The sequence below is a fragment of the Rissa tridactyla genome, chromosome 5 (assembly GCF_028500815.1).
Source record: "Rissa tridactyla isolate bRisTri1 chromosome 5, bRisTri1.patW.cur.20221130, whole genome shotgun sequence".
NCBI lineage: Eukaryota > Metazoa > Chordata > Aves > Charadriiformes > Laridae > Rissa > Rissa tridactyla.
Genome location: NC_071470.1, coordinates 70,977,687 through 71,004,731, shown reverse-complemented (window position 1 = coordinate 71,004,731; position 27,045 = coordinate 70,977,687). Strand labels below are relative to the sequence as shown.

The window sequence follows — 27,045 nt, the reverse complement described above, 5'->3', positions numbered from 1 at the left end:
AACCATGACTGAGGGTACAGCGTTTCTAACATTGATAGGGCTGTAGAGTATTTCATCAGAGGTGGGCTATATATTATGAAGGTATCCTTCAATCCAGAGCACAGTTTCAGTTGTTATCTAATTATATATATCCAGGAGTTCAAATAACTATCTGTACTAGTAGTTCTTAATGTACTCTAGGCATTTTTCAACTCATAGATGAAGACTGAATACCCTAATATCTGTATTTTAATCTTAATAGTGTTTTATACAAACTACAAGCCATTACAGAATTACACTCTTCAATGTGACAAGGGTCATCACAATTTGTCACTCAGTGAAAAATGCTTTACTGGATAGCACTTTCCCCTGCAATTCATAATCTTTCACTGACTTTTTCCATATTATGGATGGCAGGTTCTTGTTTTTGTCTTCAATTGCAGGCCTTTGCCCAGCTCTGCTCCGAAAACTCTACTTCTTAATACTTTTCCAGACTTCTTCATTCTATGAATAAACTTTGAGCGGCCTCTTTTATTATTGTTTATACACTTCTGGTCGCGTCGTCTTCTGGACTGTCTCCTGTTCTTAAACTTTCTCTACATTCTATCATATAATTCACCTCTTTGAAAAGAAATTATGTTCTCATTGCAGGAAATGACTTTGACATGTACCAAAACCAGTTTCTGGAACTTCGTCAAAGACTACTGTATGCTGAAAGGGAAAATAAAAGAAGATCACAGGAACTGAGCAGTGCCCTAGATGAAATTAAACACGTAGTCGCAAAAAGAATGAACTTGACAACAAATCATACAGGTTTGTGTGTGTCAAAATGTTAATGCTTCAAAGTTCTGTGTGTGCTCATGTTTCTTTATCACTGGTGTGGGTAGAAAAATCATTGGCTTGATTATCTTAGCATATAGGTAGAGGTTTCTACTTAAAAAAAAAAAAGGGTGGGGAAGTAATCTGTAGCCCCTCTTTAAATAGGGTCCATTAGTAACTAAACAAATAAGTAGAGAAAAAAAACGGGACACAACAGACTGCAGCGCTGTCATGGTGGCAAAGCTGTACGTATTGCTAATCGAGTTTCTTACAGTGCTTATCCCTCTCTCGCTGCCAACTACAGAGCATTGAATAGGCGAATTTTACCAGCTTTTACTATGCTACTACACCCTGATAAATACCAGGGCTGTGCCTAACCTGGAAGGCAAGCACACCTCCTCAGACGTTCCATAGTCTTGGTCCCCCTCCTGTCCAGGTGGAGTGACTTTCTGGGAGCACTTTTTTTTTTTTTTAAACTGTTTTCTGTAGAGTGGGGAATCTCTCTCGAGTCCTAATTTTCTGTAGGAATATCTTTTGGAAGTTGAAAAACTTCGAACAAATGTTGTCCATTCAGTAAGCCCCTGTCTTCATTGACCTAAGGCAAATGAATAAAGCTGATGCTGGTCATTTGTAAGAGTTGTTTTAAGTAACTTTGAAGGCTGGTAAATTTGGGGAGTTACCTCAGATGCATTTCTTAGGAAAAATAACTTTCCATTTAAGTCAATAAACCTTCTGTTGCTTTGCTGACTGTGAGCTTTCAAGTTTTCTGCAGCTTGGCAGGCTGTTAGCATGATTTTGTTGGCTAAAACGAATTGAGGAGGTGTTCTGGTATCAGGAAGCGTCCCAGCACCAGCCTCTTTGCACAACTGATAAAGTGTCTGGGGGAGGCACCCACTGAAGTATGAATTACCTTAGATAACTTCACAGGAGCTTTATTTTTCTTTCAGGGAAAAAAGACATACACGTTGTAGGTAGCTAGTAGGGAACAGAAAAATTCAGCAACAGAGAATGACAGACAAAATTCTAGTATGAAAGCCATACGCTGCCTGTGTCAGGGAAGTAAGATTTAAGCCTTTAGGCAACTGGTAAAAGATCACTGGAGTGATCTTCAGTTTTGTTTCTAAGCAGTTGTCTTAAATATTAGAAAGACCATTTGCTATTCTTTGTAAATATAACCTTCATTTTAATCTATTTAAATACCTTTTTTAAAATTGCATGGTGCGTATCATCTCTGCCCCCCTGGGTATCTTACATTAAGCGCATTTTTTTTGCAAGCTTATAATTGGTTTTATAATGGTTTTAGAATTAAGTTGTTCAAGTTTATATTAAATTTATTTTAAAGATTTTTTTACCACCACTGGAACACTGAGGAATTTTTCTATCAAGGAAGATAAATTAGTGAATTAATGGTATCTGTTTTTCATATGGCTCATTTTTAAAAAATGGGATTATTTTTATAAGGTCACATCTGAGTTATTTTAACATGAATAAGTATTCCAATTATTTTCATCTTTATTTTAAACTAGTAAAGAAAAAATAAATATTCCGTACTTTCCTCTTAACTGCTACAGTCTTTTGTTTCTCAAATAGTTTCTAAAGGCCTGGATTTGGTTGTCCTTTTTGCCTTAGGACTTTTTATAACCTGAGATGTTCTGTGAGAGCCCTGAAAACTACCATGTGTTACATTTTGGGGAAAGCATTTAAGATTGTTAATTACTTAAGGACGTTATTAATCAGAATATGTGTTTCTTTTCATTTAAATGTTGCTTGCCAACTGTGCAAAAAAAAAGAAACACACAATTTTTTCCTTGCGGCTTTGAAAATAACTGCTTGTTGTCTTTTAAGGTGGCTCCATCCTGCAAGTGTTTAGGCACAGGAAAAGACAGGTGGAGTTCCCAAGGCGTTCCGGCTTGGAGCTTTGCACCTTCACTGGGGTGGGGTGGGTCGTACTGAACGATTCTCAGTTTATTACTGCAGGAGGGTAATATATATAAAACATATAATCACTTCTGAGGAAAAGTTCTGTTTGAATAACCATGTGTGCGGTAATCTGCTAATATTCAGTTGAGGAAAACAGTTGAAATAATAGGCTTCACCGCTGGCTTTTTAAATTATGTGTATATCTGCGTTTGTTTTTTCTTGCAGATGATATGAAGTGGAAAGTGTTAAACCTCACCAGAAAACTCCCTGTGCATCTTACAAACATGTACTACTATCTACCTCACCTTCGAGAATATGAAGATGCCATTTTTCCAAATGTTATTTTTGGGCGACAGAGAACTGGAGGTAGGAAATAAAGTTTGGCTTATATTTTCTGTATGTTTATATTTTATATTAAGTTCTACCAATGAAGCGTACTCAAAGTTTGGAGGGGGTTTTCTCCCTAAACTTTATAATGTTGCCAAACTGAATAAATTTTAATGGGGATGGCAAAAGCACTTTTGCCACTCCCATCCCAACTTCAAGTCTTCCCCAAAGTATTCTTATAAACCTTTTAAAATATCAACAAAAAATAGTCATAACTGAAAAGCAGTATTATTTTTGTTGTTAGTCACGGACTCACGTGGCAAAGATGCAGTAGCTGACACATTTTCCCCACAAAATTAGTATGACTGAGGAAACCACGGAGAATTTACAATTCACACAGTTTGCTAAAGTTAGAAGCAAATGGAAAGGTGATGTGATCATTTGAAGGATATTAATAAATCTTCAGTGTAACTTTTTCATCCACGTGAGAAATCAGCTGACCACTGCACAAATCATAATCAATTCCAGTGAACTATAATGCAAATTATTAAGTTACATCATCTCCTAATTGTTGTGTGATAGGTAAAAAGAACATCCAAAAGCAATAAGCAAACAAGGAACCAGTCGGCTGTTTTCCTGGGGTTTGTATTTTCTTGAAATTTGACTTTTCTCTAGGGTGATTTATATAAAGAAAGGTTGGCAGCACTTTTGAAAACAAAAAATAATGTGGCCGTGGCCGTGACATGGGCTAGTGGTTCTACTGGTGTGGTGCTGTTGTTCTCACTGGAGTGAGATCTATGCACCTGTAGATCAGCGTGAGTATGCAAAAGACCACGGGTAGTCAGCAAAATGATTTGCAAAAAACCCTCAGAAAACCAGATACATTTGCAAGCAAGCAAGAAAAAAAAAAAGTAAGAAAAGTAATAAAAGAATGCTGCATTTGCTGCATGTTTAATTTTCATTTATTTGGACATGAAAATACAATAGCAGAACCACACTTTAACAAGTACAGGTTGACCTTCGGTGTGTAAAACCAAACAAAACCCCAGTGGCCCAGTGGTTTAGCAGGTTATGTGCTGGGAAGGAAAGTTGGAACTTTGGCATTTTTGAGCTGATGCTGGCACAAATGATGAAGTCTGGAGCAAGTCACTACTTTCCTTCAAAATCCTGTGCTTCCTTACCAGCCTCATGAGTTTCTTGTGAATAGGAATCTTCTGCAAGGACTAAGAATTCTATGGGTTTACTGAGCCATATTAGGTCACTGCATTCAGTAACGCCCTTGCCAATGCTACAGGAATATTAACTGTCACCAAGTCTCATGGTCACATCAAATCAAAGTGTAATTTCAGTTTCCTTTTACCTGATTTGAAATTACGTGGCTTGTGGACTTCTTTCTTTGCAGTCTCACTGGTGATGGGTATTCCTACTGTGAAAAGGGAAAAACAACATTATTTGATTAATACACTGCATTCCCTACTGTACGAACTTTCTGAAGAGCAAAAGAACGACTGCGTAATAATCATCTTTATAGCAGAGGTAAGTCTGCATGGAAAGGTGCAGTATGCTGATAGAAAGACAATATTGGAGATTTATGTCTTAGTGTAATAGTGTAGGAGAGGCTGCAAAATACTGTTAGCTTGGCCTTTGGGAGGGATTTCTTCAGGGTTGGAGGAGATAGTGAATAGTTACTGCCTCAGTGTTCCTGTGTAGAAAAAAACCCTGTAATTCAGGTGATCGAAGGGTAAAAAGTCATATTACATTTACAAACACAGTTGTTGCAGTCAGATTTTCAAATAAAACCATATGAACTCATTAATTATCTCTGAAAGTAAAGTATTCTACTTCAAGAATGAAATGTGAGTCCTCCACAAAAAAGTTACGTAGAACCAGAAAAAACAACTTACTTAGTCTAACAACATTTCAGATTATTTATCTGCTGGTTTGATAACATATATCTTGCAAAGTACCTTGCCATGCTGGAGCCTTGTCTTCTGGATGTGTATTGGCATTTCTTGTGGAAAAGTAAACTGTTCAGAGACTTGAACGGTTCCACATCTGGGAAAGTAAACGGTGCTCAAGGTAAAACATTAGGGGTAAATGAATTTTTTTCTTGATCACATTGGAAAAAAGCTACAGAAGGGAATTAGCTAGTGATAGTTACTTACAGGTTGAAAGACTGTGCAATTATTCAGACATCATATTTATTCTTCATATTTCTTTGTCCTTCCATAAACAACCTGTATTTCATACCTGTATTCATTAACAGTTAAAGTTCGCTTTTTTAGTTCAGTCATCACTTAAGAGCAGCTTTTGCAACTGAAATAGTGTCAAACCGAACATAGGTCACTTTATTATATAGGTCAGACTTCCACTTTTCTGTTTGGATCACAACAATAAGTAGATAGGCCCAGTTTTGCTGGCTTTCTTTCTCTTCAGCGTAATTTTCAGGACCTGAACTGATTTTACAGGTGCTATTTCCCAGCAAAGAGCCCTGGCAATGATGAGCTTTGCCTAGCTGCCATTCAGATAAACCTTCTATTGCAGGGCTTCTGAGAGTTCTTTGCATTTTTAAGGGTTAACTTCTGAATGGTACATTTTTCCTCCTGTGGACAGCCCTAACATGGCACTTCTAACAAACGGTAGCTTTGGTTGTGGTCATAGTCTGTTTCAGCCAAGTTATGATTAAACTGCTGTTGTAAGAATCGGTCTCTCCCCTTTCTCCCGTCCCCAAAGTCACGTTCTTGCAGCTTCCATTGTTCAGCCATGCTGTAAATTAGAGGACATTGATCAGGCTGAAGGGAGGTGATAAGAACGTTTAATTATGAGAGGGGGCCAGGTGTGTTCACTGATCATGAATCCACACCTTCCTTTTTCCCAGAAAGTTTCAGAAGATCAAGTTAAATGTTTACATCATGGATTAAGTCAGAGTAACTTATTGACTGAAAAGTCAGTTTCAAAGTTGTTGGTATTTTTTTTCTTATCACAGTTCTTTACTTATCACATTGCATCTTTGTTACGCATTACAAATTTAATGTATGGCTGGTAACAATTATTTGTGTATTCAAAAAAAATTCTGAACTGCTAAGACAGGTATTGTATGGCTTTCAAAATCCATAAAACTTAGCACCGTTTAATATAGCTAACAGATGTGTTTTGTACACTAAAACTGTTATTTTTATGAAACAGCAGCAATGAGTAAGTATGCCCTCAAAATTTCCAGACTAAGAGCCATAAGTTTGTTAAATTAGGAAGAAACTCTAAATAAAATTTTTAAGTATCGCTAGCTTTAGAAAATTTTGCTTAGGTGACTTTTCTCAACAGCCTCAGGCCTCTCGTGTGACTTTTGGATGATTAACCTGAAATGGCACTTTTTACAGTTACATGAGTGTGCTTTTCTGGCATAAGTGAAAGCTGTAGAACAGAATTTTATGCAGAAAATGGCTTGGCCTCCTGCAGAAACAGTGAAAAAACAAAATGCAGAAACCGTAGCTGGAGATAGTTCAGTTCTACTTTCAATTGTGTTGAAAGTTCAGTTGGCTTGAAATCCCCATACTGTCCTTTAGTAGAAATGCTGCTCTAACACATTGCTTTTGTTTGGAATGAAAAGAATTGGAGAATAAAAATGAAGTTTTTGCTTGTAAATATTCCCTACAAAATTTTGCTTAATACAAAAATGGGTGACTTGAAATGAACCCCCCCTTCTTTTCTTTAGGTGAATGCAGAATATGTTAACAGCGTTGCAGAAAGTGTTAAAACCAGGTAAGTCCCATAGAGTGTAACACTGAACAGCTAGTAAACATGTTTTGAGCTTTTATGGAAAGAACTAGAGCATTTTAGCAATAAATTGCTGAATTTATTCAGCAGTAGAAAAAACTCTACCGTACTGAAGTGGAACTGCTAAGAAGTGAGGCAAAGGTACACTCGTAATATGTGTATTGTAATGCACTGTGAAATTCAGAATGGAAGGATGTATATCAGTTTGTTTTCCTTTTCTTATTTTGCAAATAGGCTTTAACTAATCAGGCAAGGTCTCAACTTAAGGCTCTGATAAATATTTACTTGAACTTCAGTATTTTCCCCATGAAATTTATGATGCAATTCAAGGCACCTGTGTCTACATGTATTAGGTCCCCACTGACTTCAGGGCCCTGCAACGTATACTGATGCCTGTCATGTTTTCTAGGTGGTTTTGTTTCCTCATTTGCCTTTTTTCCATGAAGGCAACGGATTTTGGACAGCAATCTGATTCTATTTATAATGTTAAATACTATTGTATGATGGGTAACATGAGATGGGCATTCTTTGCTGTGCCAAATTAATATAGGAGTTATCAAATGAAGGCTTGAGTGCCACTGCAGTTTTGCTTGCTCTTACCATTCTTTCCCATAGACATTTATGGCATCATGTGCACATGAAAAACCTTAAGGCTAAAGGCCCTGAAGCGCAGCTGACTGAAAGAAGCAAGAGGTGAAATCTGCATGGTGCTGCAGTAACTGGCGTTGCTGGTTTCTTTGGTGCACAAGCTCATTTGTGAATTAGTCACTCTGACGGAACCTCACTTTGGCCGGTATTTGCAGTGAAACAGCCGTTCCCCTCTCTCCTTCTTTTAAATGACTACAAGAGAGGTCTTAGTCCAAGATGAACAAGATCCCCAGAGAGGTTGCCCTTTTCCTTCACTTTTGAGGCTTTGCTGCATGTCCTGCTATACTCAAGGGGTCTCCCAGAGTGTATTTTGGGTGCAGGTTTCCCCGAGAAGGCTCCCCAGGCTGAGCCTGCTGCCGAAGTCATAGCAGTAGCCCCCTGCCTCCAGAGGGTTTAGCTCGGCTGGGAGTACCGCAGCGAGGACAAGGTGGTCCCCCTCAGGACCACTGAGCACCACAAGGTACAATACATATAGCAACTTAAGCACTTAGATCATTTTTATGATTTTGTTACGGTTTTTGAAAATACTGCTGCAGAGTAGATGCTCTGTCAGTGTTATACAGTAAGACTGAGCTTCTTTTTTATAAGCATGCTTGTACTGTGATGTGATTAATTTTTAACGGTAGCCTTTTTTCATTAGTCATAGGAAATGGGGAGCTCAGTTTTGAGAACTTATGTCAGTGATCCTATACCTATCCAAAACTTATGAATTTTTTTTTTTTTTTCATGTTCTGGAGGAAGGGAGAGATTTGTCTTCCAGGTTTGGCTCTCAAAGTTGATTACACATTTTTTCAATTACTTTTTAAATGGAGAATTGAATCCTTGGAGAGAGAGTAGACCCAGACTCCCCATGCCAAACCTCCACCCACTCCAGGACAGTATCATTTTGGCTAGAATGTAGAATTAGAGCAAGTGAAAGGAAACTAGGAGCTCTCATGCAAGGGGGAGTGGTTGTGTGTAGTTCTAGATAGTGGATTTGGTTGTGAATTACTGCTGTGTTTTGGCAACCATCTCAGGATTACGAGTAAGCATCCACAGATGCAGGAGGGGCAGGATTTCTGAGACACACTTCCCTCCAGTGTTTTCTGTGACTTTGATGAGTTACAGTCTTGCCTGTTGTGACAGTTGTCAAAGACCTCTTCTTGGTTCCTAATTTACAATCTATGTGACTAAGTTTCTTTGCTAGAGTTGTGAATTCCACTTAAGGAGGAGCAGACCTAACTCTGGGAAGCTGCTTTCCGTGGTTGCCCTCAAAAATCTTTTCAAGGAATGGAGTCTCACTAAGCTTCTCTTCACAGCTTCCCCAGAGAAATCCAGTCTGGAGTCCTAGAGGTTATTTCTCCTCCTGCTTCTTATTATCCAGATCTTTCCAACCTGAAGAAAACATTTGGGGATTCAGAGGACAGAGTAAGGTAAGATAGCTGTATAAAACCTAAGAACTTTTGCTAAGAGTATAAAATGGAAAATTCTGCAAAAGTCAACATTGTTGGAGCTGATAATGTTTTCGTATTTCAGAGATAATGGACCCCAAGTGTGCTTTTTTTAAAAATTATTACACAAGGGGATCTTGAGAAAAGCTATGCTGCACATCAGCTTGAGGGTGAGAGCCAAGGCTTCTCTTTTGGGTCCTGACTCTAGCCATCCCACAGGTTTTAAACCACATGGATAATGAGGAGAGGGGATAGGCTAGATGATCTGGTCGTAAAGGAAAAAATAGGAAAATGTTTTATGTGACAGGTAAGGGAGAGGCTCTGTGAACACACAATGGAAACCCCACGTGGCCCCTTAGCTAACTAGTAACAACTGCTGTGGGTTTAATTAACAACCTAACTTTTGGTGATCATGGACTTTTTATACTACTGATAATAATATATCCTATCTGGTGATTTCCTTTGCTCATGTGCCCCAAATTCACTAAGACAGAGGTTATAACCTCATAAAATTGATTTACTGGAGGAAAGTAATCTTCTTTTGATCAACGACAACTATTTATCAGAAGTTACCTCAGCAATGCAGCAAGAGAGCTGCAGTACCCAGAGTTTAGCTTGAAGGAAATCAGCAAGTGTATGTATGCACGTATATTGTGTTTATAGTATATTGTGTTTATAGACAAGCCTTACATCTTTCAGAGCACAAACATGTTTATGTACTTAAGTTTCAGATATGATTAGATTTGAATCAGATATACTTATGTTAATTAAATACTGATAAATTACTCTCTAATCTTTGAGCATTGATTATCAAACATCAGCTTCATCCTCTGGTAAAATGAGAGACTGTACTTTGTAGAAAAAAAATATCTGTGTTTACATTTAAACCTAAAAATGAAGTTTATCAACGTGTTTTCTGTGCTGTTAATCATCAAGAGCACTTGATTTTAGATCTTTAAACAATCGCAGTGTGTTGATCTGTACTGTTCATAATATAATGAGTAGAATCTTTAAGTCATTTGACATGAATATACTTGTTAGATGCTTTGTTTCAGGCTGCATTGATACAGATCAGATTTTTTGCTTAGTTAATGTTAACTTTTATCGGAAAGTCAAATAATTTACAGATGTTTACACTAATTATAGCGGAATTTTTATTCGCTTAATGAGTTAGAATACTCAACCTTACAATATTACTGTAGAGAAAAAACTGCAGGGCATTAGAAATGCTTTTATTAGAGAAATAACTCTTGCAACCCCCCACAAAAGCTTATCAGAATTTGCTGCTTATGTTTAGGTGGAGAACTAAACAGAATTTGGATTATAGCTTTTTAATGCTATATGCCCAACCTAAGGGAACATTTTATTTACAGGTATGTTCACATTATCATTAAGTAGCTGCAATAGATCTGTACTGATTATTAGCTTTGGCTATTTTAATTTGTTTCAAAGGCCTCAATAAAAACAGCTATCTGTTGTCATTTTCTGTGTATTTTTCCTGTGCTCTTTACAAGCATTCACATATTTCTGTGTTTGTATACATCTTGCAGCCAGGTACTATTTGATTAAACCCACCTCTACCTTCCTGCCATTTGTGAGGTTGAATAACAAGGTAACTGAAGCATGACACCCTTATTTGATTAGGTTAAGAAAGTCAGAATTTAATGTGTTTTCACTTGGCGCAGTGAGACAGAATAGTGGTGGTAGGTGCAGATTACAGCCCAGATCAAAACGAACCAAAAACCCCTTACAGACAGAGAAGCATACCAGTATAGTGATACTGGAGACAAGGTTAAACTGCAAGTTGGTACAGATCCTAAATTCTCCAGATTTAGAGTGTTAGAATGTAAGAAGATCATAATGCATTCAGGCTTAGGGTTTAGCCATCATTGTATATTTGTGCTAGTTTACACTCCATAAAGATGATAAGCAGGACCAGAGATTCCGAAATTGATCATGACTGTTCAATAATGGAACAGATCCATAAAATTTCATGTAGCTCGTGAATGTCACAGTTTTTAAAAAAGCTCAGAAGAGCGTTTTGCTTAGTTCTTAGTTTTCCTGGGTCTCCTCCGGCTCGAACCGGCCTCAGACTCTGTATCACATAAGTGTATCACGAGATTCCCAGAAGCAGAAGACCACAAGAGCCAGCATCTTGTACAATTCTGTTCAGCATTTAGCACAAACATGTTTGAGCTGGGCTACTCAAAGAGTCTATGCTCCGTTCTCAAATTTGGCATAGGCAAAGAAAAACGTTGTCTATTGCATAGTTAAGCTTTACTGGAAAATGAAGTATTTTCCTGTGACTTTTGTATATTTTTAAGAACAGTACCCAAGTTTACTAAGTGCAGTAGAGCATTAAGGCATGGGAAACATGGTGAAGGCAAATGTTAAGCGTGCTGCCAGACACCTAATGTCCTTTTCTATTATGAAGTTCTCCAAGCATGCATGTCTGCATGGAAATGACTTACTTATTTGTTTGTATTTTTAAAAAAATTTGTGAATATGTGTTTTCTTATCTGGGACATTATATAAGGACCGAACTGTGCTATTCAGAGCAAAGTCTGGATTGTGATGGTCTGGTGATAGTTACGGCTATGTTCAGGATTTTCTTAGAAAGAAACTATGCTTTCCTCATATCCTTATCTAGTATATCCGCTTCTCCATTTGTGTGTCCAGCCTGCAGCTATTTCTCTAGCACAGATGCTGGTCCACCCAGGAAAATTCTCCATAGAGTATGGATGAAAAGAAGGAAGATATGCTGCCATAAAGATAGTTATCATCTACCTCTGTTTGGAAGCCCTATACTAATGAAAGCAAATAACCTAAAAATCCCTTTCTTCAGCCTGGTACAAAGATTTACTTCAGTAATCTTAGGGGAAACTTGAAATAGATTAGATTTTATTTACTGTTTTGTCAGGAAGCTGTGAATGCCCCATCCCTGGAAGTGTTCAAGGCCAGGCTGGATGGGGCTTTGAGCAGCCTGGTCTAGTGGGAGGTGTCCCTGCCCAGGGCAGGGGGTTGGAACTAGGTGATCTTTAAGGTCGCTTCCAACCTGAACCATCCATGATTTGGGTGACTGATATTAACCTCTGAATTTTGAAAGAAGATAAACATATGTAATTACTCTTGATGTCTACATGATATCATAAGCCATGCAAGATCTTAGCTGAATAAACATGTAAAGACTCATTCTAGGACACTGCTGAATCAGGATTTAAGCAAGTAGCTTGTGAAGTCCACTGAGGCTAACAGGGTTATGCTGTGGATGAACCTTACCTACTGATCACACATGAACTTTGAAAAAAGATAATAAATCACATCAGTCATCTCATCACTTCTACTTGAAGCATCTCTTCTTCTCTTCTTTGCCTTTTTTTTTTTTTTTCCCCCTTAATCGGCTATTGCTTCTTTCGGGCTTCTTTGTGAAGTTTTCTTAATCAATAAAAAACCTAAGAGAACTTTGAAATACTTGTTCCCACTTTTGCTATACTTCCTGGAGTCCCCCAGTGCTCCTTGAGACACTTGTAATAATGTCAGAAACAAGATAATGGGATCTTAACATAGCCATAAAAGCAGGCATTCAAATCCCAACCTAATAGTGAGGAGATGCATTTTTTCTTTGTGTCCACAGAGACTTAGTTCATTCTGAAGTGATTAAACATTTCAAATCTGAAAGCATCTTTGAGAAACTCAGATACAGCAGTTTTTGGGAAGTGTTTTCTATTAGCGCTCAGATGAACCAAAAATCAGCCATTAAAAAATCTTTTAGTATCTTCAGTTAAAATCTGTGATAAACTTCAAACTTAGTTAACTGAACTACTGCTATGCTTTTTTTACCTCAGGAGCTTTTTCCTTGTGGAGGCTGGGGGAGCTTTGTGTATTTATATATAACTTATATGTATATACTGGTAATATATATTGCCAGCAGCACTTATCTGTACACCATTATAATTTCTCTAGTGTGTTCCTCTAATGGGTTTAAGGCCTAAGCAAGAGCTCTGTGAAGTCATTAGGAGTCTTTGTATTGATTTTTTTTTTCTTCCCCTCCACTAGACTCTAGATCAAACCTGTTAGGTGGTAGTGTTCCTAAAAGGAATAACTTTCATGAAAGTGCATTTTTAGCTGAAATTTTCTTTATGCTTGTACTAAAAAAAAAAAAGTGTCTTTATGGAATGAACTGTTGGAGGTTTGTTTTCAGTGGAAAATGAGAGAATAATTTTTTTTCAGCTTAACAGTCTTCGCAAATTTGTTAAATGGTGATTCAAAATACAAAAATACCCTAATATAATTTAGAAGGGAAGATACTTCCCAGTTCGATGCCTACACTTTCATTGTATGCTACAACTTTTTTGTTGCTTCTTCATTGTTACTTCTCTTAGATAACCCCCATAAGAAAAATTAATGGAAACCCATTTATTGTCTATCATTTTGGAAATTTACATAGCCTTGCTATTGTGCCGTATCTTTTTTCATCCCAAAGTACTCATGAGTGAAAGGAAATTAGCTGCAATCATGTGTTCTGCTGGCCTTCTCGTGGCAATGGGGCAAATGGACTAGACAGTTCATATCTTAAAACTTCCTGACCCAGCTGCGTACAGCCACTGCACAATCTCCTTTGGTAGATAAGAGCATACAACAAACAAGTGTCTGTAAACTAAAGTCAGAAAAATTCAAATCAGAATTTGGGTACCACATACTAAATGTTCAGGATAATTACACATAGTATAACTTACTGAAAAAGAACTGATACTGAAATCTCTAAGCAATGGCAGATGCTCTTCAAGAAGATGTGCTTTAGTTGAATACAAATTATGGGGCTCGGTACAGGGTTAAATAAACAACCTTTAATGTCCTGTGCTACGTAGGATATCAAACTTCATACTCCAGTATTCACTTTTAGCTGTCAGCTTCAGAAAAGACTGTTTCAGACTTCTTGCTATGCAAAACTACTTTCAGTTCATAACCACATTCACACCCACTTGTGTGCAGCCTCTATATTTTTCATCTTTACTGCTTTTGTACGCTTTCTTCTAATGTTTCTCGATATGGTGGTCTCACTACGTTTTTGAGATACTCCGCTCTCCTTTCGTCCTTTTTTGGGTGCCCCTCAATTTCTCTTTAAGGATTCTCTGAAACTATCTGATTCCTTGCCCTTCTCCCTTTACACCGAGCTACGGGAATGATAGTCTTAGCTCATTTCATTTTATGCAAGATTTCTTGTAAGTTGGTGTTTTGGGTTTAGTTTTTTTTGTTGTTCTCTTCTGCATAACCGTCGCCTCAACTCAATCCCCAGATCTCAGAATCTGTTAATAAGCATTTGTCTTGATCTGTTTGTCTCCATCTGTCTATTTTTTGTTATCTTTACCATCAGCAAAAGCTGACAGAGTCAAAACAGAGCTCTTAATCTTGTCTTTCAGACTTCATTCTACTTCCTCCTGGGTCCACTGTTGACAGGGCATTTCTCCCCCGCCTGCTCTACGCTTGTAGTAATGGCCGCATTCAGCTGAAAGCTGGGCGCCAGCTCTCATGCTCTTGCTGCTGACTCTGCACCGAGTCAGCTGATGATGCACAACCAGCAGGAAATCATACGTTTATTTTTTTTTTTTCCTCATAGCATTCATTTTCTACCTATTTAGCTTTCTGAATCAGATTCCAGTGCCACCAGACAAGCACCAGGGCCAAGAAAGTGCAGCAGTTTTAGATCAAATGAACTCTGTCATTATGCTGCACCCCAACATTCTCCTGGAGGCTTAGTCTCCTCTTCCTGTGTTTTTTCACAGCCATACCAAATTCAAACCTTGAATTACTTGCTCCTTAATTATTTCTGGAATTCATTTATTTCCTTTGTGTCATTACCTCTAACCTTGTCATTATCCTCAGCTTTAGTAACTGGAACAGCTTCTGGCTTTTCAGATCCCCCATTCTTCTCTGAAAGCCGTCCAAAAAATGCAGCCAAGGCCTTTCCCATTTCCTTGACGGATGTCAGTCTCCTTTTCCAGGTATCCTTTCAGTGGCTCTATTGCCGTATTCACTGTCAGCCTTTACAACACCTCGGAAGCTCTATGTATGCCTGTCCTTCACAGCATGTTCTTTCTTTCACGACCAGTATTCCCTGAAACAACTTGCTTTCTACTGGCATCTCAGTAATCACCCACAGCTCTTCTCAGTCACCTTTTACATATGACAAAGTCTGTCCAGGATACCCTACAGAGCTTGTAACCATCTGATTTGGACGCTTCTCTTTTCAAACAGTTTGCTCCCGCTGCTTATCTACTGTCTTATTCCTTAATCTCTATCTTTTTGCTTAATGTGAGATCTCTTTAAGGTAGGGAGTCACCCTTACTTGAAAAAGTGAGAAGCACACGTGGTGTTATAGTTGCTCCTGTAAATAGTCACTCCTGTAAATAAATATTTAATGACTGTTACTGAAACAGAGATACGTGTAGAAACTAAACAGCAATGCACTGTATTTTGGCACAGCTTCAGTACATACTGTACAGCAATCAAACACAATGCAGTTATCACTTACATGTGGCAACATCACCACCCCCTCTGCAAGCAATAAAACTACCACTTGCCTTCTCTTTTTTTGTGCCTTTTTTTTTTCCCCACAGCTGGAAGATGATATTTTAGCCAAATCTGATTATTTTCAAAGTATAAAAGACTTCGTTGCTAAACAGTCCCAAGAGTGGATGATTCTCGAGTTCTCCCAGCTTGGATTTATTGGTAAGTATTAAGACCTCAGCAGGGTCAGCTGGCTTTGGAGCTGTGTAGGTCGAGTAGGTCTCACTCAGAATTACATTCCAAAGCATGGCAGGACTCGCATATCAAAACTTCCTTGGTTCTGTAGGAAAGCTCCCACTGAAAGTCTTTTACTTTCTGTGCTCTTTAAAACTGTCTTTTTATGCGGAGTCTCCTCAGCATAGGATCTAGTAGTTGGGTTCCCATAAGAAACAGGTTGTTCCACCTCAAGGCACCATGTGCCCCTGTAGCATGTAGTTTTCCTTTCAAGAATAGAATTTGAACTATCTATAAAAAAATCTTCTTCCTTTGTGGAGCAAAACATGCATCCCGTATCATAGGGAAGGGGTTTTATTATTTTTAGTAGTAAGTTTCTTTTTGTATTTTTTTCTTCGGTTCTAATACAATTTACTTGTGGTAACACCATATAAGTGTTAGGTCAAACAGAGAGATCTAACAGAATCTGCTAATACAAACAGCAAGAGAACTAAATGAACAGCGATAGTCTTTAAAAGCAACATTTTTCATATCTGGGTCTTAATTTAAAGATATTCAGTGTATTATTGCCAGTGAAATTGCATATCTAGCATTTTGAGGAATTATCCAGGCTTCATTTAATCTGTCACACTGATACAGGTGACTGGCAGATTTGTGTTTGGAACTAGGATGTAACTGCATGCTTTATTAGTCGGCTGGTTGACTATCAGAGAATATCTCCAGGCATGGAATAGAAATCTTTTCAAAATCCCAACAAGCTGGAAGATAACCAAATCTCTGAAGTTGGAGTCTGTGTGAAATTTCCACTAAGTATCAGAATTACATCCATGTGTTTCAGGCTGGAGTAAACATAAAGCTGGTGATTTTTGGACAGCAATAAAAATATCTGAATATGCAATTTCTTATCTTGCTTTCAGGAAAATTGTTTAAATCAGAAGACCTCCCTCTCATAGTGGATTTTTTTCTCATGTTCTATAAAGATAAGCCCATAGACTGGCTTATAGACCACCTGCTCTGGGTTAAAGTGTGCAATCCAGAAAAGGATGCAGTAAGTATGTCTAAGAATTTATGAACATAAGTAATATTCAAACAGTCCCAGTGACAAAATAATTTATTTTCAAAAAGCGGAATAGAAATCTCTCAAACCTGACTTACTTTGGAATTTGTGGGGAAAGATCTGCTGCAGATCTCCAGAGAGTGGCACGGTGTTTGAGCCCATTAGGGCACGCAGAGAGGCCTGACTCACAGAAATTTGGATTTCCCCACAAGAGCTGTTTTGCCTCTGTCAGCTCAGAACATGGACAGCACAAGCTCACATCTAGTCACGTAGGCAACCCCGCAGCACCAAAGAAAAGTTTGAATATGTAAGCCTATGTGGACTATCACTTCTCATAACTTTCTGCTGACCATTTAATATGAAAGTCAGTAAAGTGTACAATTTTACAATCACAGTTGTTCTGCATTTTGCATACCAATTCCTCTCTTTAACAGAACTTAAGTGTTTTGCTTTAAATCTGTTACTACCTGGGGAAAAAAAATGACTGCCTGAAAAAAATAATGCAGGGAAATGTGTAGGTTGAATGAACTAAATGATACTTTTCACTGAAAATGAAAGAAACAGGTGCCATGTCTAGCACTACAGGTGAGCCCAATGAAATATTAAGTATTTCTTTATGTCCTTTTGCATTCTTTCTCTCACCAGTCTTTGGTGCTGGTCACCACTCACACTCTTCTTGTATAACAGACTGTGCCACAGAGGACTGGCCAGAGGGCCAGAGTTTCTGCTCCTTCTTGGTTTTTAAGGTTCAAGAGTTGTATTTGATTGGTGTAGCCAGTCCCCACTTGAGGTGTTCGCACATGTTCCTTCTGTGTTGATAAGGAAGGACGAAGAGACAGATAGGAGTTGTGCCGAGCAGGAGACTGAGGGGAGCAGAACAAACAAACTTCAAGTTTTACTGCGTAGCAGAGGTGACCCCTGGGGATGGCAGAAGGCCCCTGGTTTTACCCTTAGTAATGCCACTGAGGAGTCTTGTTCCCACTTCATACAGATAGGAGTAAGCTTTGAGATCCTACTCCATGGGTTAGGCTGGCTCATAGGAGTTACAGTGAGCACCAAGTACCTTTAATTTAGGTTTTTGCCTGCCTGTGATAACAGAATAATAAAAAAAAAAAAGATACTGTTATGTTAACATCACCCATTCCAAATCTGTCTAATGTGTGCCAACTTCCATCTGATAGATGAAACATTTTATTTTTTAAATGACTGTTCTAGCTTCTAAGACCTGATTAATACCTAAAATGATGCTGTGTTCCTGAAAGGCAGGCAGGCAGCTTATGCGAGTCAGCTCCAGCCAAGCCAAAGCAAAGTGGCATCAGCAAGTTTCTAGTGAGTTTCGCTTCTGCAATTGCAGTTTCGATTGCTGTGGGTAGCAAAAACATAACGAGACAAGTCAGTCTCACACTGGACATGGGTGGCAATGACCAGTGGTGTGACCTGCTGGGACTATTCCTGAGAATGTGGAAAATGGAGGCTAGAGGAAGGATGGAGATCCCAGTTGCTGCTCCTCCTCTGCTTGACAGATTAAAGTGGTGGACTTTGTACAGGCGCCAGAGAAGGCAAGCTGACAGAAATCCTCACACTTTCACCTTTCCAAGCAACTAAGAGTGTCACTAAGTGATCACACGTTGTGTCTCACGGGAGGGTCAACAGGGCACCTGTTTGTGGTTTTCTGTGCCATCCTGTGGTGATGGGTATGTGGCACACGAGTATTAACATACCAAGATTCAGCTACATTTGCTCACCGAGTTGGAAAAGACAGTTTGTAATGATCAGAGCCATCACATCTCTGCATCGTTCAGAAACTTCGTCATGTTTACCTCCTGTGAACCATCATCCGGTTCTGGGGTCCCCAGTACAAAAAAGACATGGACCTGTTGGAGCAGGTCCAGAGGAGGGCCGCAAAAATGATCAGAGTGATGGAACACCTCTGCTATGGAGACAGGCTGAGAGAGTTGGGGCTGTTCAGCCTGGAGAAGAGAAGGCTCCCAGGAGACCACATTGTAGCCTTTCAGTACTTAAAGGCTTATAAGAAAGACAGAGAAAGACCTTCTACCAGGGCCCTGTGGTGACAGGACAAGGGGCAACAGTCTTAAATTGAAGGAGGGTAGATTTAGATTGGACATAAGAAAGGCATTTTTTACGCTGAGGGTGGTGAGGCACTGGAACAGGTTGCTCAGAGAACCTGTGGATGCCCCATCCCTGGAAGTGTTGAAAGTCAGGTTCGATTGGGCTTTGAGCAGCCTGGTCTAGTGGGAGGTGTCCCTGCCCATGGCAGGGGGTTGGAACTAGATGATCTTTGAAGGTCCCTTTGAACCCAAAACATTGTATGGTTCTGTGATCACGTGCAGTGGTATCTATCTATCAAGTGTAGTGGGGACTAGCAGGCTGCAAAGATGGGAGCCCTGACTCAGTGAGGAGCCTTATCTCAGTTTCTGCACAAATGACCACACCAGTCCTGTGCTACTGATTATTCTCAGCTGCTACCATAAGTAGCTGTTTTGGTAGTGCTGCCATAGTGTGAAAGGAGACCTGCTAGGGACTACCTTTATTATAGGGGATGAACTGCAAACCCTGTCAGTAGAAAGTTCACAAATTTTCTTATAATGATTTTTTTTCTAGCAAAAGTATAGGATGCTTTTCAAATAAGCAGCTGTCAATAAATCAATTTGCATGTATTGTGTTTTTACATTGTTTTGCTGAACATCTGCTGTGGACAAACATAAAAATACTTAGTTCTTTTTATAGACTTCCAGGTGGTTTTGAACTTTTAATTAGTACTTCTGCGGAAACCATAAATCCCCCATGAGTTTTGGTGTTTAAGCCAGCTGAATGACGACTTAATCACTTCTAGCTTTAGAGGGCATTAATATAGTTTACGTAACATTTTTCTTTTATAGAACTGAAAGCACTTGAAAGGTAAACATATTACCCTCTCAAATCTAAAGATGTGAGACCTGGGATACAGAAAAGTTAAATCATTTTCCAAACTCATACAATAATTCTGTGGCAGAACTGAGAGTAGAACCCAGGGAGTCCCATTTCAGCTCTTTGCTCTGTTCTATGCCATTATGCTTCATTATGTCTCATTAATTACTGTAGCATGTTTGCTTCATTGTATCAAACTATGATGCTCTACACATATAGAGCAAAAATTACACATAAAGAAGTAATTTGTTATCATTCAAAAATCAAGAAACTTGGAAATTAGTACCAATTACAGTTATTTAATTCCCTGGTATATGCCATATTACAAAGTGTACTAAACTGGAAAATCACAATTGAAATACAGTATCTAAGGGCTTTATGGAATTGTAAGATAAAAGATACATAACATAGTATAGTATAGTATAGTACATTATAAGCCTCTCAAACATAGCAGACAGCCAAAATGACAAAGATTGAAATGTAACCAGAATCTATCTCGAGAAAGTCAGTTTTGGTCAAAATAATTTTTTTAGAATGATATGGCAAGGCCAAGAGTTGAAATGAAATTTGCCAGAAACAGTTAAAAAAATCAGTTTCAGATTTGAGGTCCACTTGTCACTCTGAGGTGTAACTGATGGTATACAGTGCTGAAGTCCCTGAATTAGTGGTGATTGAGCCTTGAAATCTACATAGCACCACGACTGGAATTACAAGTTTAGGTCTAGAAACAATGTATTTGAAATAAGGTGACCGTTAATCTAAGGATTACTCATTTAAAATATGGTTAAAAAACCTGGACCCATACCCTCAACTACACAATGAAATTGCCTTATGGAACTTAGTTTGTCTCTCCTGTATTTAAATAAAACTTCTCTCCCTTTTACTTTCTTTCCAGATACACTGTGAAAAAGAAAAAGTAAAGTTACGTATCCGTGCGAAACCATCTCTATTTCAGCACATGGGAATTTATTCATCATTGGCTGGGAAGATACAGAATTTGAAAGTAAGGATAAATAATTAATGTCATATTTCTATATTATATTCTTGTGTTCTGACTTGTTTCTCAAATCAGTTTCAAGCATTGCATCTTTGGCTTTAGATGGTGTTTCCATATCCAAGAATGCTGGTTTACAGATTTGGGGGAGAATAGTAATCTGGCATCTACACTGCAGATTGGGGGCCCTGCCTCTGCATAAACATCTCTGAATCTCTAATCTGAATGCTCGTACCATAGTAGCATTTCATGGGATGTAGGAACCCTCTTCACAGAACAAGGTTTCATGTGCTCTGCACGGTACAAACACAAACAGCTATGGTGGGTTGTTTTGGCCAAACAGGGACATGGTTTAGTGGTGGACTTGGCAGTGCTAGGTTAGTGGTTGGACTTGATGATCTTAAAGGTCTCTTCCAACCAAAACAATTCTACGATTCTGTAATAGTCCACAATCCCAATACGAGGGACTATTAAGAAGAAGGTATACTGGTAGGACAAGGGTGTGGCTGTCGTGATGGCCATAGATTTTTTAGGGAGAGTTTGGAGGGCAAACAGTGGATCTACCACATACTTGGTAAGGACAAGAGCAGTGAAGCACCAGACTTCAGGGATGTCCTGATGGTGCCATTTAGATTAGTCGTAAGATCATTCAAATTGCTGTATTGGATCAGAATGGAGGTTCACGTAGCGTTTCGCAGAGACCAATATCAGATGTCCTGGCAGAAGGCATAGTAGAGAACTATGAAATAGGCTAGTGTGGAGAAGTTTATTTTTAAATTTAGGCAACTGAAAAATAATCAATACAGCTCTGTCTACAAACTGTAACGTTGATTACATGGAAATGAATATTCTATTTCCCTTAGAAAATCTATTGTAACATTTTTCTAAATCTATTAAAAGTAGATTGTAGATTTTCTGACACTGAGGTAATTATTTGCTGGAATAGCTTCCTGTAGTAAGTCAAGATATTAGAGCACTTTTTTTTCATTGTATGAATGAAATTACACTTCTTTATATCCAACAGGATAAAGATTTTGGCAAAAATGCGCTACATAAAGCACATAATAATCCTCCTGCAAAAGTGGATACAAGCCTAAGAATACACCAGCAATATACCTTGGAAAAAATTTATACAGGAGAAGACTGTTTTTGGGCTTCAGCTCCAGTGGCAGGGGACTACATCCGCTTCACCTTTTTAAATCCATTAAAAGTTGAAAAGTAAGTATTACATCATATGGAATATGGAAGCCTATGTATATCCAGTTTGGAAATGACTGAGTGTGTTCAGAATCACCAGTGCTCAACTGCTCACATAAACCATAGACTCATTACTGACCAAAAAATACATGATTTGCTATTTATCTTCTCCCCCTCTTGAATTCCCCTCCTGAAATATATTTCTTCATTAGTAATTAGAGAGCTTCTTAATTTTTTTTCCTTTTACTTCTTCAGTTAAATATTTTACATTCTCTTATGATAATTCTCAAAGGATTTTAACTAATGAATTTCATCAATGGAGTCAGTGAAAGTTGTATTTCTATAGTTGTCAACAGAAAGGCTGTTTGCATGATGTCAATCAAGTCAAAGGCCATGTCCCAGACCTGACACTTATCAGTGTAGGTGAAAGCGAACAGAAAATATCACTATTGTGGGGAAATAATGAAGAGTGAATTAATGAAGGTGGGATTCAGTTGAAGATTCAGAGACTTCAATGTAGGTATTTACAGTAGAGATGTCTACGTAAAGTAGGTGTGTAAGCTCCTCGTATACATGACAGATGGAGACCTACTTGATAGACTCAGTGGAAGGGAGAGAGCTATTCATATATCTCTATTGCCCGTAACGAGAGCTTGAACACCTGGGTCACAGACAGACTTCTCACTTCACGTGTTTGGATCTACAGCCAGGTCCCACCTTGAATCTTTTTCTGATTCTAAAAGGTGAAACTGTCTTCTCTGTTCTTGCATCATTCAACTTGGGTTTCTTTGAAAGGAAAAGACACCTGTAGCTTAAGATAGGGAAGCATTTTTCAGAAGGACTTACTCTATAAACAGTACAAACTGAGGTTGGCACCAAAAGAAGCAAAGTTTCTTCTCTCTCTGTTGGATTGGAGAACAGATCTGAGTTAAAAGCAACCTAGCAAGAAATATGGTTCCAGGAGAATGTCTCTGACACCAATTACCGTAATTACCATATCTCTGTAACGACATTCAGAGAGAAAACTCCTTCACTGTTGTTACACTTCCTCCCAAAACTGGTCACAAAACTAAGACAATTCAATTTCTGCAAAGATTGTAGATTTCTCATTTATTTCAAAAAGAACTTAAGAAAGCAAGTCTATCTCCATCTAGTGAGCTGCACTAAGTGAGAGTTGTTATAATAAACACTGGTGTTCTGTAATGAACACTGCTAATTAACTGGTTTATGCTTTGGGAAACTTGGGTAGCCTCTATTTTTGCATTTTGCTGTTAGTGGGAAGTCGTACTGGATGAAGCTAACTTACACGTGGTATTGCCTAATGGCTGGTGCCAGCCCCATCCCACTGCTAACCTGTGAAAATGTATAGTTAATCCTACAACATCTGCTGGTCTTCTTAGGTCTTGATTGTTTGATGCCTGAGGAGGGAGGCTGATACTTTAAATTTCCTTAGCTCTTTTTGGATCTAAAAACCTAAGAACTCTTAGGTTCTTAGAAATTCAAAGCCAGACAGGCATTTATTTGTCTTTTTAAAATCTCATAGGTGTTTTTGCTTGGATTCTTGCTTTGATGATGCTGTTGCTCATTGGCTATAAAGGAGGTTATTTAGAAGCACCTGAATTGGTCAGTATTGATAAAAAGGGGGATTCTCTTGGCATGTAGCGTATGGTCTGGTAGAAACCAGGATTTTTGCTGCCATTGCATTCCTGCAGCCCATCTCACCTCGGCTTTAGGATGATCGGAACAGATCAGAGGGCAGATCTTCCTTAGGCATTTCAAACTGGAAAGTTAATTTATTTGGAACTTGAGCACTGAAAAGGGGGGACACTTGGATTTGTGGTTCCAGAGGAAGATGTTTTTAATGCTTGTCCGGTTTAAAATAAAAAGCCTCTAGAATGGATTGGTGACATATTGGAAAGTTTCAACGCCTATTTCTGTTCCCTGTAGCCCACAAATAATTAAAGAAAAGGTATTTGAAACTTTCTTTCAAAACTGAAAAGAATTACTTCCCTAGAACATTTTACCTGGAAATAATATACATTTATCACCAGGTACTTCTTCAGAAGTGGAAACATGGAGCACCCGGGTGATAAACTGTTTAACACGACTGTGGAAGTGTTGCCAGCTGATGTAAGTCTCTCATTTCCAGTTGTAATACATAGTGCTATTTCACTTTAAGAATGATGTTGACGCCCTAAAAAATATTTCTGGAGATTTTGTTGTTTTATTTTTTTACAGGAAATGCTAAGAAAAGAACTGATTGACAATCGAAGTAAATTTAACTACCCAGCAACCAAAGACGGATATTTAAAAATAGGTAAATTGTTTATTGTCGCTTCAAAACCAGAAATTTTGTTCTTATGTATAAAATGTTTCTGCATTTGAGAATTTCATTAACTCTGTAATAAATACAACATTCCAAGGTGAACTAGGAAGGAAAAGAAACCCTTTGCGCTACTGCATATCATAGTATATGATGTTTGACCAATTATTATCCTATTTTGTTTTAAATAATGAAGAGCCCTGCCAGCAGCGGCCAAAGCCAAGATATCTAATTAGAAGAAAGACTAACTGAAGTCTGTGCAAGGTCTTAATAGGATAATTGATTCTGGTTTGGATTTTGCAGCCTTAGCTGAAGACAAGGATTTCTTATGAGAGCATTAACTTGTGCTCCAACCCAAAATGAAGCATCACGCCATGCACCTTCCCCCCTTTTTTGCCCCCAGCCCTCCTTCCCCTTTTCCCTTCCACAGGGTGGTACAAGACTTCTCTTCAATGACCTGCAGGTTCTCCACACGCTTGCCAAGGCCTGGTTTCTACCATTACCTAAACTAAAACGCCACTACATGAACAAAACCAGACCATTGGGAGATCTGCTTTGCTTCCCATTTTCTTCCGCCTCTTCCACCACAGAATTGCTCTTTTCTCCCAGTGAATCACTTTCACCTCTCCAACGCTTCTTGTTTTCTTTGATTTGCATCTCTCTCCCACCTCCTCCTGGCTCTTTTGCTCTAATTAGAGATCCAAACTGAAATGCTGTCAACTCACAGTTGCACATGAAAGTGGATAGGAAATAAATATCATACATGGGATGACCGTTTTTCATTTGTCTGCAGTGATTTTATGCCAGTTTAACAAGGTTAGTTAAAAAGCATTGAACTGGTGAAGAAATGTGTAGGAATTGGTCCATGATTCCTAATACAGCTTTTTAAAAATAATCATACTTCTCTTTTAGAGAAGTTAAAAAGCTTCTAGAGAAGCTAAAGCTCTTTTAGATTATTTAACGTGACCGTGTGTGCTGTATGTATATCGTCACTGCTAACATATTTACATTTATTTTTTAACATTTGTAGCTATAGGTTCTTTATTTTCTTGTATTCTTCTCCAGGTCCTAGTTGCTGTAACTGAAGGAATGAATCCTTCTTCTTGTTTACAGTTTTATCTTTCAGTTATTGTTTGACTTTTACCAAAAGGTTATTTTTCCTTAACGTTGTATCCCTGGAGTTAATTTATAATTTGTAATTTAGAGCTTTTGCATAAGTTCACTTGGAAGCATATTTCATTCTAATATATGTTTGTACGGGTCTCGTTTTATTTTTTTATTTAGGGGCTTTTGAAAATGGAATTGCAGAAGGCAGTATCAATCAGTCAATAGGAAAAATACAGGCTATTCGTTTATCAGTCAATTCTGATTCTCCTGTATGGGCAATACTTAGTGAGGTAAGCATGTTAATAAAAGCATTTTAATTAAACCTTTATTCAATGAGCTTCAATTCTTCCTACCATATAGTACTGATAATCATTAATTTTTATTTAATTTTGAATGGAATTTTGTGTGGGAAAAACTCACACAAGTGGAGAATTAATTAATTATTCAGGGGACAAATTAAATTTATTTAATAGAAAAAGTGCTGGAAATGCTCAAATGGGATGATTCTCCAGATTTGCAGTGCTGTAAGTACGGCCACTAGAAGTTGGGTCACGATAAACAAACCAACCAAAGGAGACAGGGAGGCTTTTCCAGCTTTTGCCAGTCACCATCTTGGATATTAATTATAATATGCAAACATTTTTCAGATTAACATGATTTTTTTTTATTCTTCAAGTTTCTCCCAAGTTGTCTGAGTGTGTGTGAACCCATAAGTAGAAGATATTGATGAGAAGTTACTGAAGAGAATTACTACAGCCTAAAATTATAGCCGTAGTTGGAAGGAGGGAAAAGCTAACGTCCTAGGCCATGCTTCTTACTCAGATTTTTGAAAATAATATATTTTGGTTTTTTTTCAGGTACTTATCAAGACATCTGAAAACTGAAAAAAAAAAATACATTTTTGACATGTCACTTGTTACAGATTGTTTGAAAACAAGGCTAACAGCAACAAAAAACTGCCTGGGTAAAAAGAACAAATCCAAACCCATTTCACTCTTAATACTGTGTATTAGGAAAGAGTTGTGATAACTGTTAAATCTTTATATAAAGAATATTAAAAGCTGTAAAGAACCTCTTTATGTTATTAATTTCTATAAAATGTTCTTGAGTAAGGTGTCATATATAAAAATCTCACCTTAGCTTGGCAACATTTAATATATATTATTATAAACAACTGATAAAGCATTACAGGCTGTCTCAGGGACTAAAGCATAAAAACATGGTTTCACCAGAACTAAAAATATGGACATTTTTGAAAAATATAAAGGACCCAGTGTTCAACTCCACTAAGAACACTGGTCCGTTTTGGACAGAACATAGAACTGAAGGAAAATTGTCAATATTCATTGCAAGGATTTAGAGCAGTCCGCTTAACAATATGAAAATGGATCTCAAACTTAACAGAAGGAATGTGTTTCAGCATTAATGTAGCATAAGTTATGTTTAATATTTTTTTAATGGGAAGTGCCTACAAGCTACCATTTGAATAACTTGAAACTTAAACAGATTTTGTTCAGATGATTGTAAAACTTTTCAGTGAATTTTGCATTTAATTAAGTACGGGAAATAATAAGGGTATTATGTATAACTATATTTTTGTAGAAAGAAAATCTATTTAAATAAAGTTTTGGCTCCTGTTGATAATCAGTATGTACTGATACTGAAATCCTGGTCACAAGGCAAAACTCAATAAAAGTTTGAAAATAAAAGGTAAGCAACAGTAGTCTCATTTGAAATGTTTTGGGGAAATGACAATCCACCTTGGACATCCACCTGTTAATGTGCAGGATTCCTCTATCGC

The 27,045-nt window shown here is 38.0% G+C and overlaps 1 protein-coding gene across 3 annotated transcripts in view; it reads left to right on the top strand.

Moving 5' to 3' along the window:
* Window positions 1-26,958, top strand: part of MGAT4D (MGAT4 family member D) — a 36,666-nt gene extending 9,708 nt beyond the window's left edge. For 2 of the 3 annotated variants that reach the window (XM_054203260.1, XM_054203262.1), the window contains 14 exons: window positions 631-792; window positions 2,944-3,084; window positions 4,448-4,581; window positions 6,758-6,804; window positions 8,766-8,879; window positions 10,195-10,270; window positions 15,515-15,626; window positions 16,556-16,686; window positions 20,519-20,626; window positions 21,642-21,835; window positions 23,866-23,944; window positions 24,053-24,131; window positions 25,422-25,534; window positions 26,102-26,958. In XM_054203260.1, the coding sequence (XP_054059235.1) occupies window positions 631-792; window positions 2,944-3,084; window positions 4,448-4,581; window positions 6,758-6,804; window positions 8,766-8,879; window positions 10,195-10,270; window positions 15,515-15,626; window positions 16,556-16,686; window positions 20,519-20,626; window positions 21,642-21,835; window positions 23,866-23,944; window positions 24,053-24,131; window positions 25,422-25,534; window positions 26,102-26,128 (1,517 nt within the window). In that variant the 3' untranslated portion in view covers window positions 26,129-26,958. Of the gene's footprint in view, window positions 1-630; window positions 793-2,943; window positions 3,085-4,447; window positions 4,582-6,757; window positions 6,805-8,765; window positions 8,880-10,194; window positions 10,271-15,514; window positions 15,627-16,555; window positions 16,687-20,518; window positions 20,627-21,641; window positions 21,836-23,865; window positions 23,945-24,027; window positions 24,132-25,421; window positions 25,535-26,101 lie in introns of those variants that run through there. The other variant, XR_008466666.1, reaches the window with a different exon arrangement.
* Window positions 26,959-27,045: the final 87 nt, after the last annotated feature.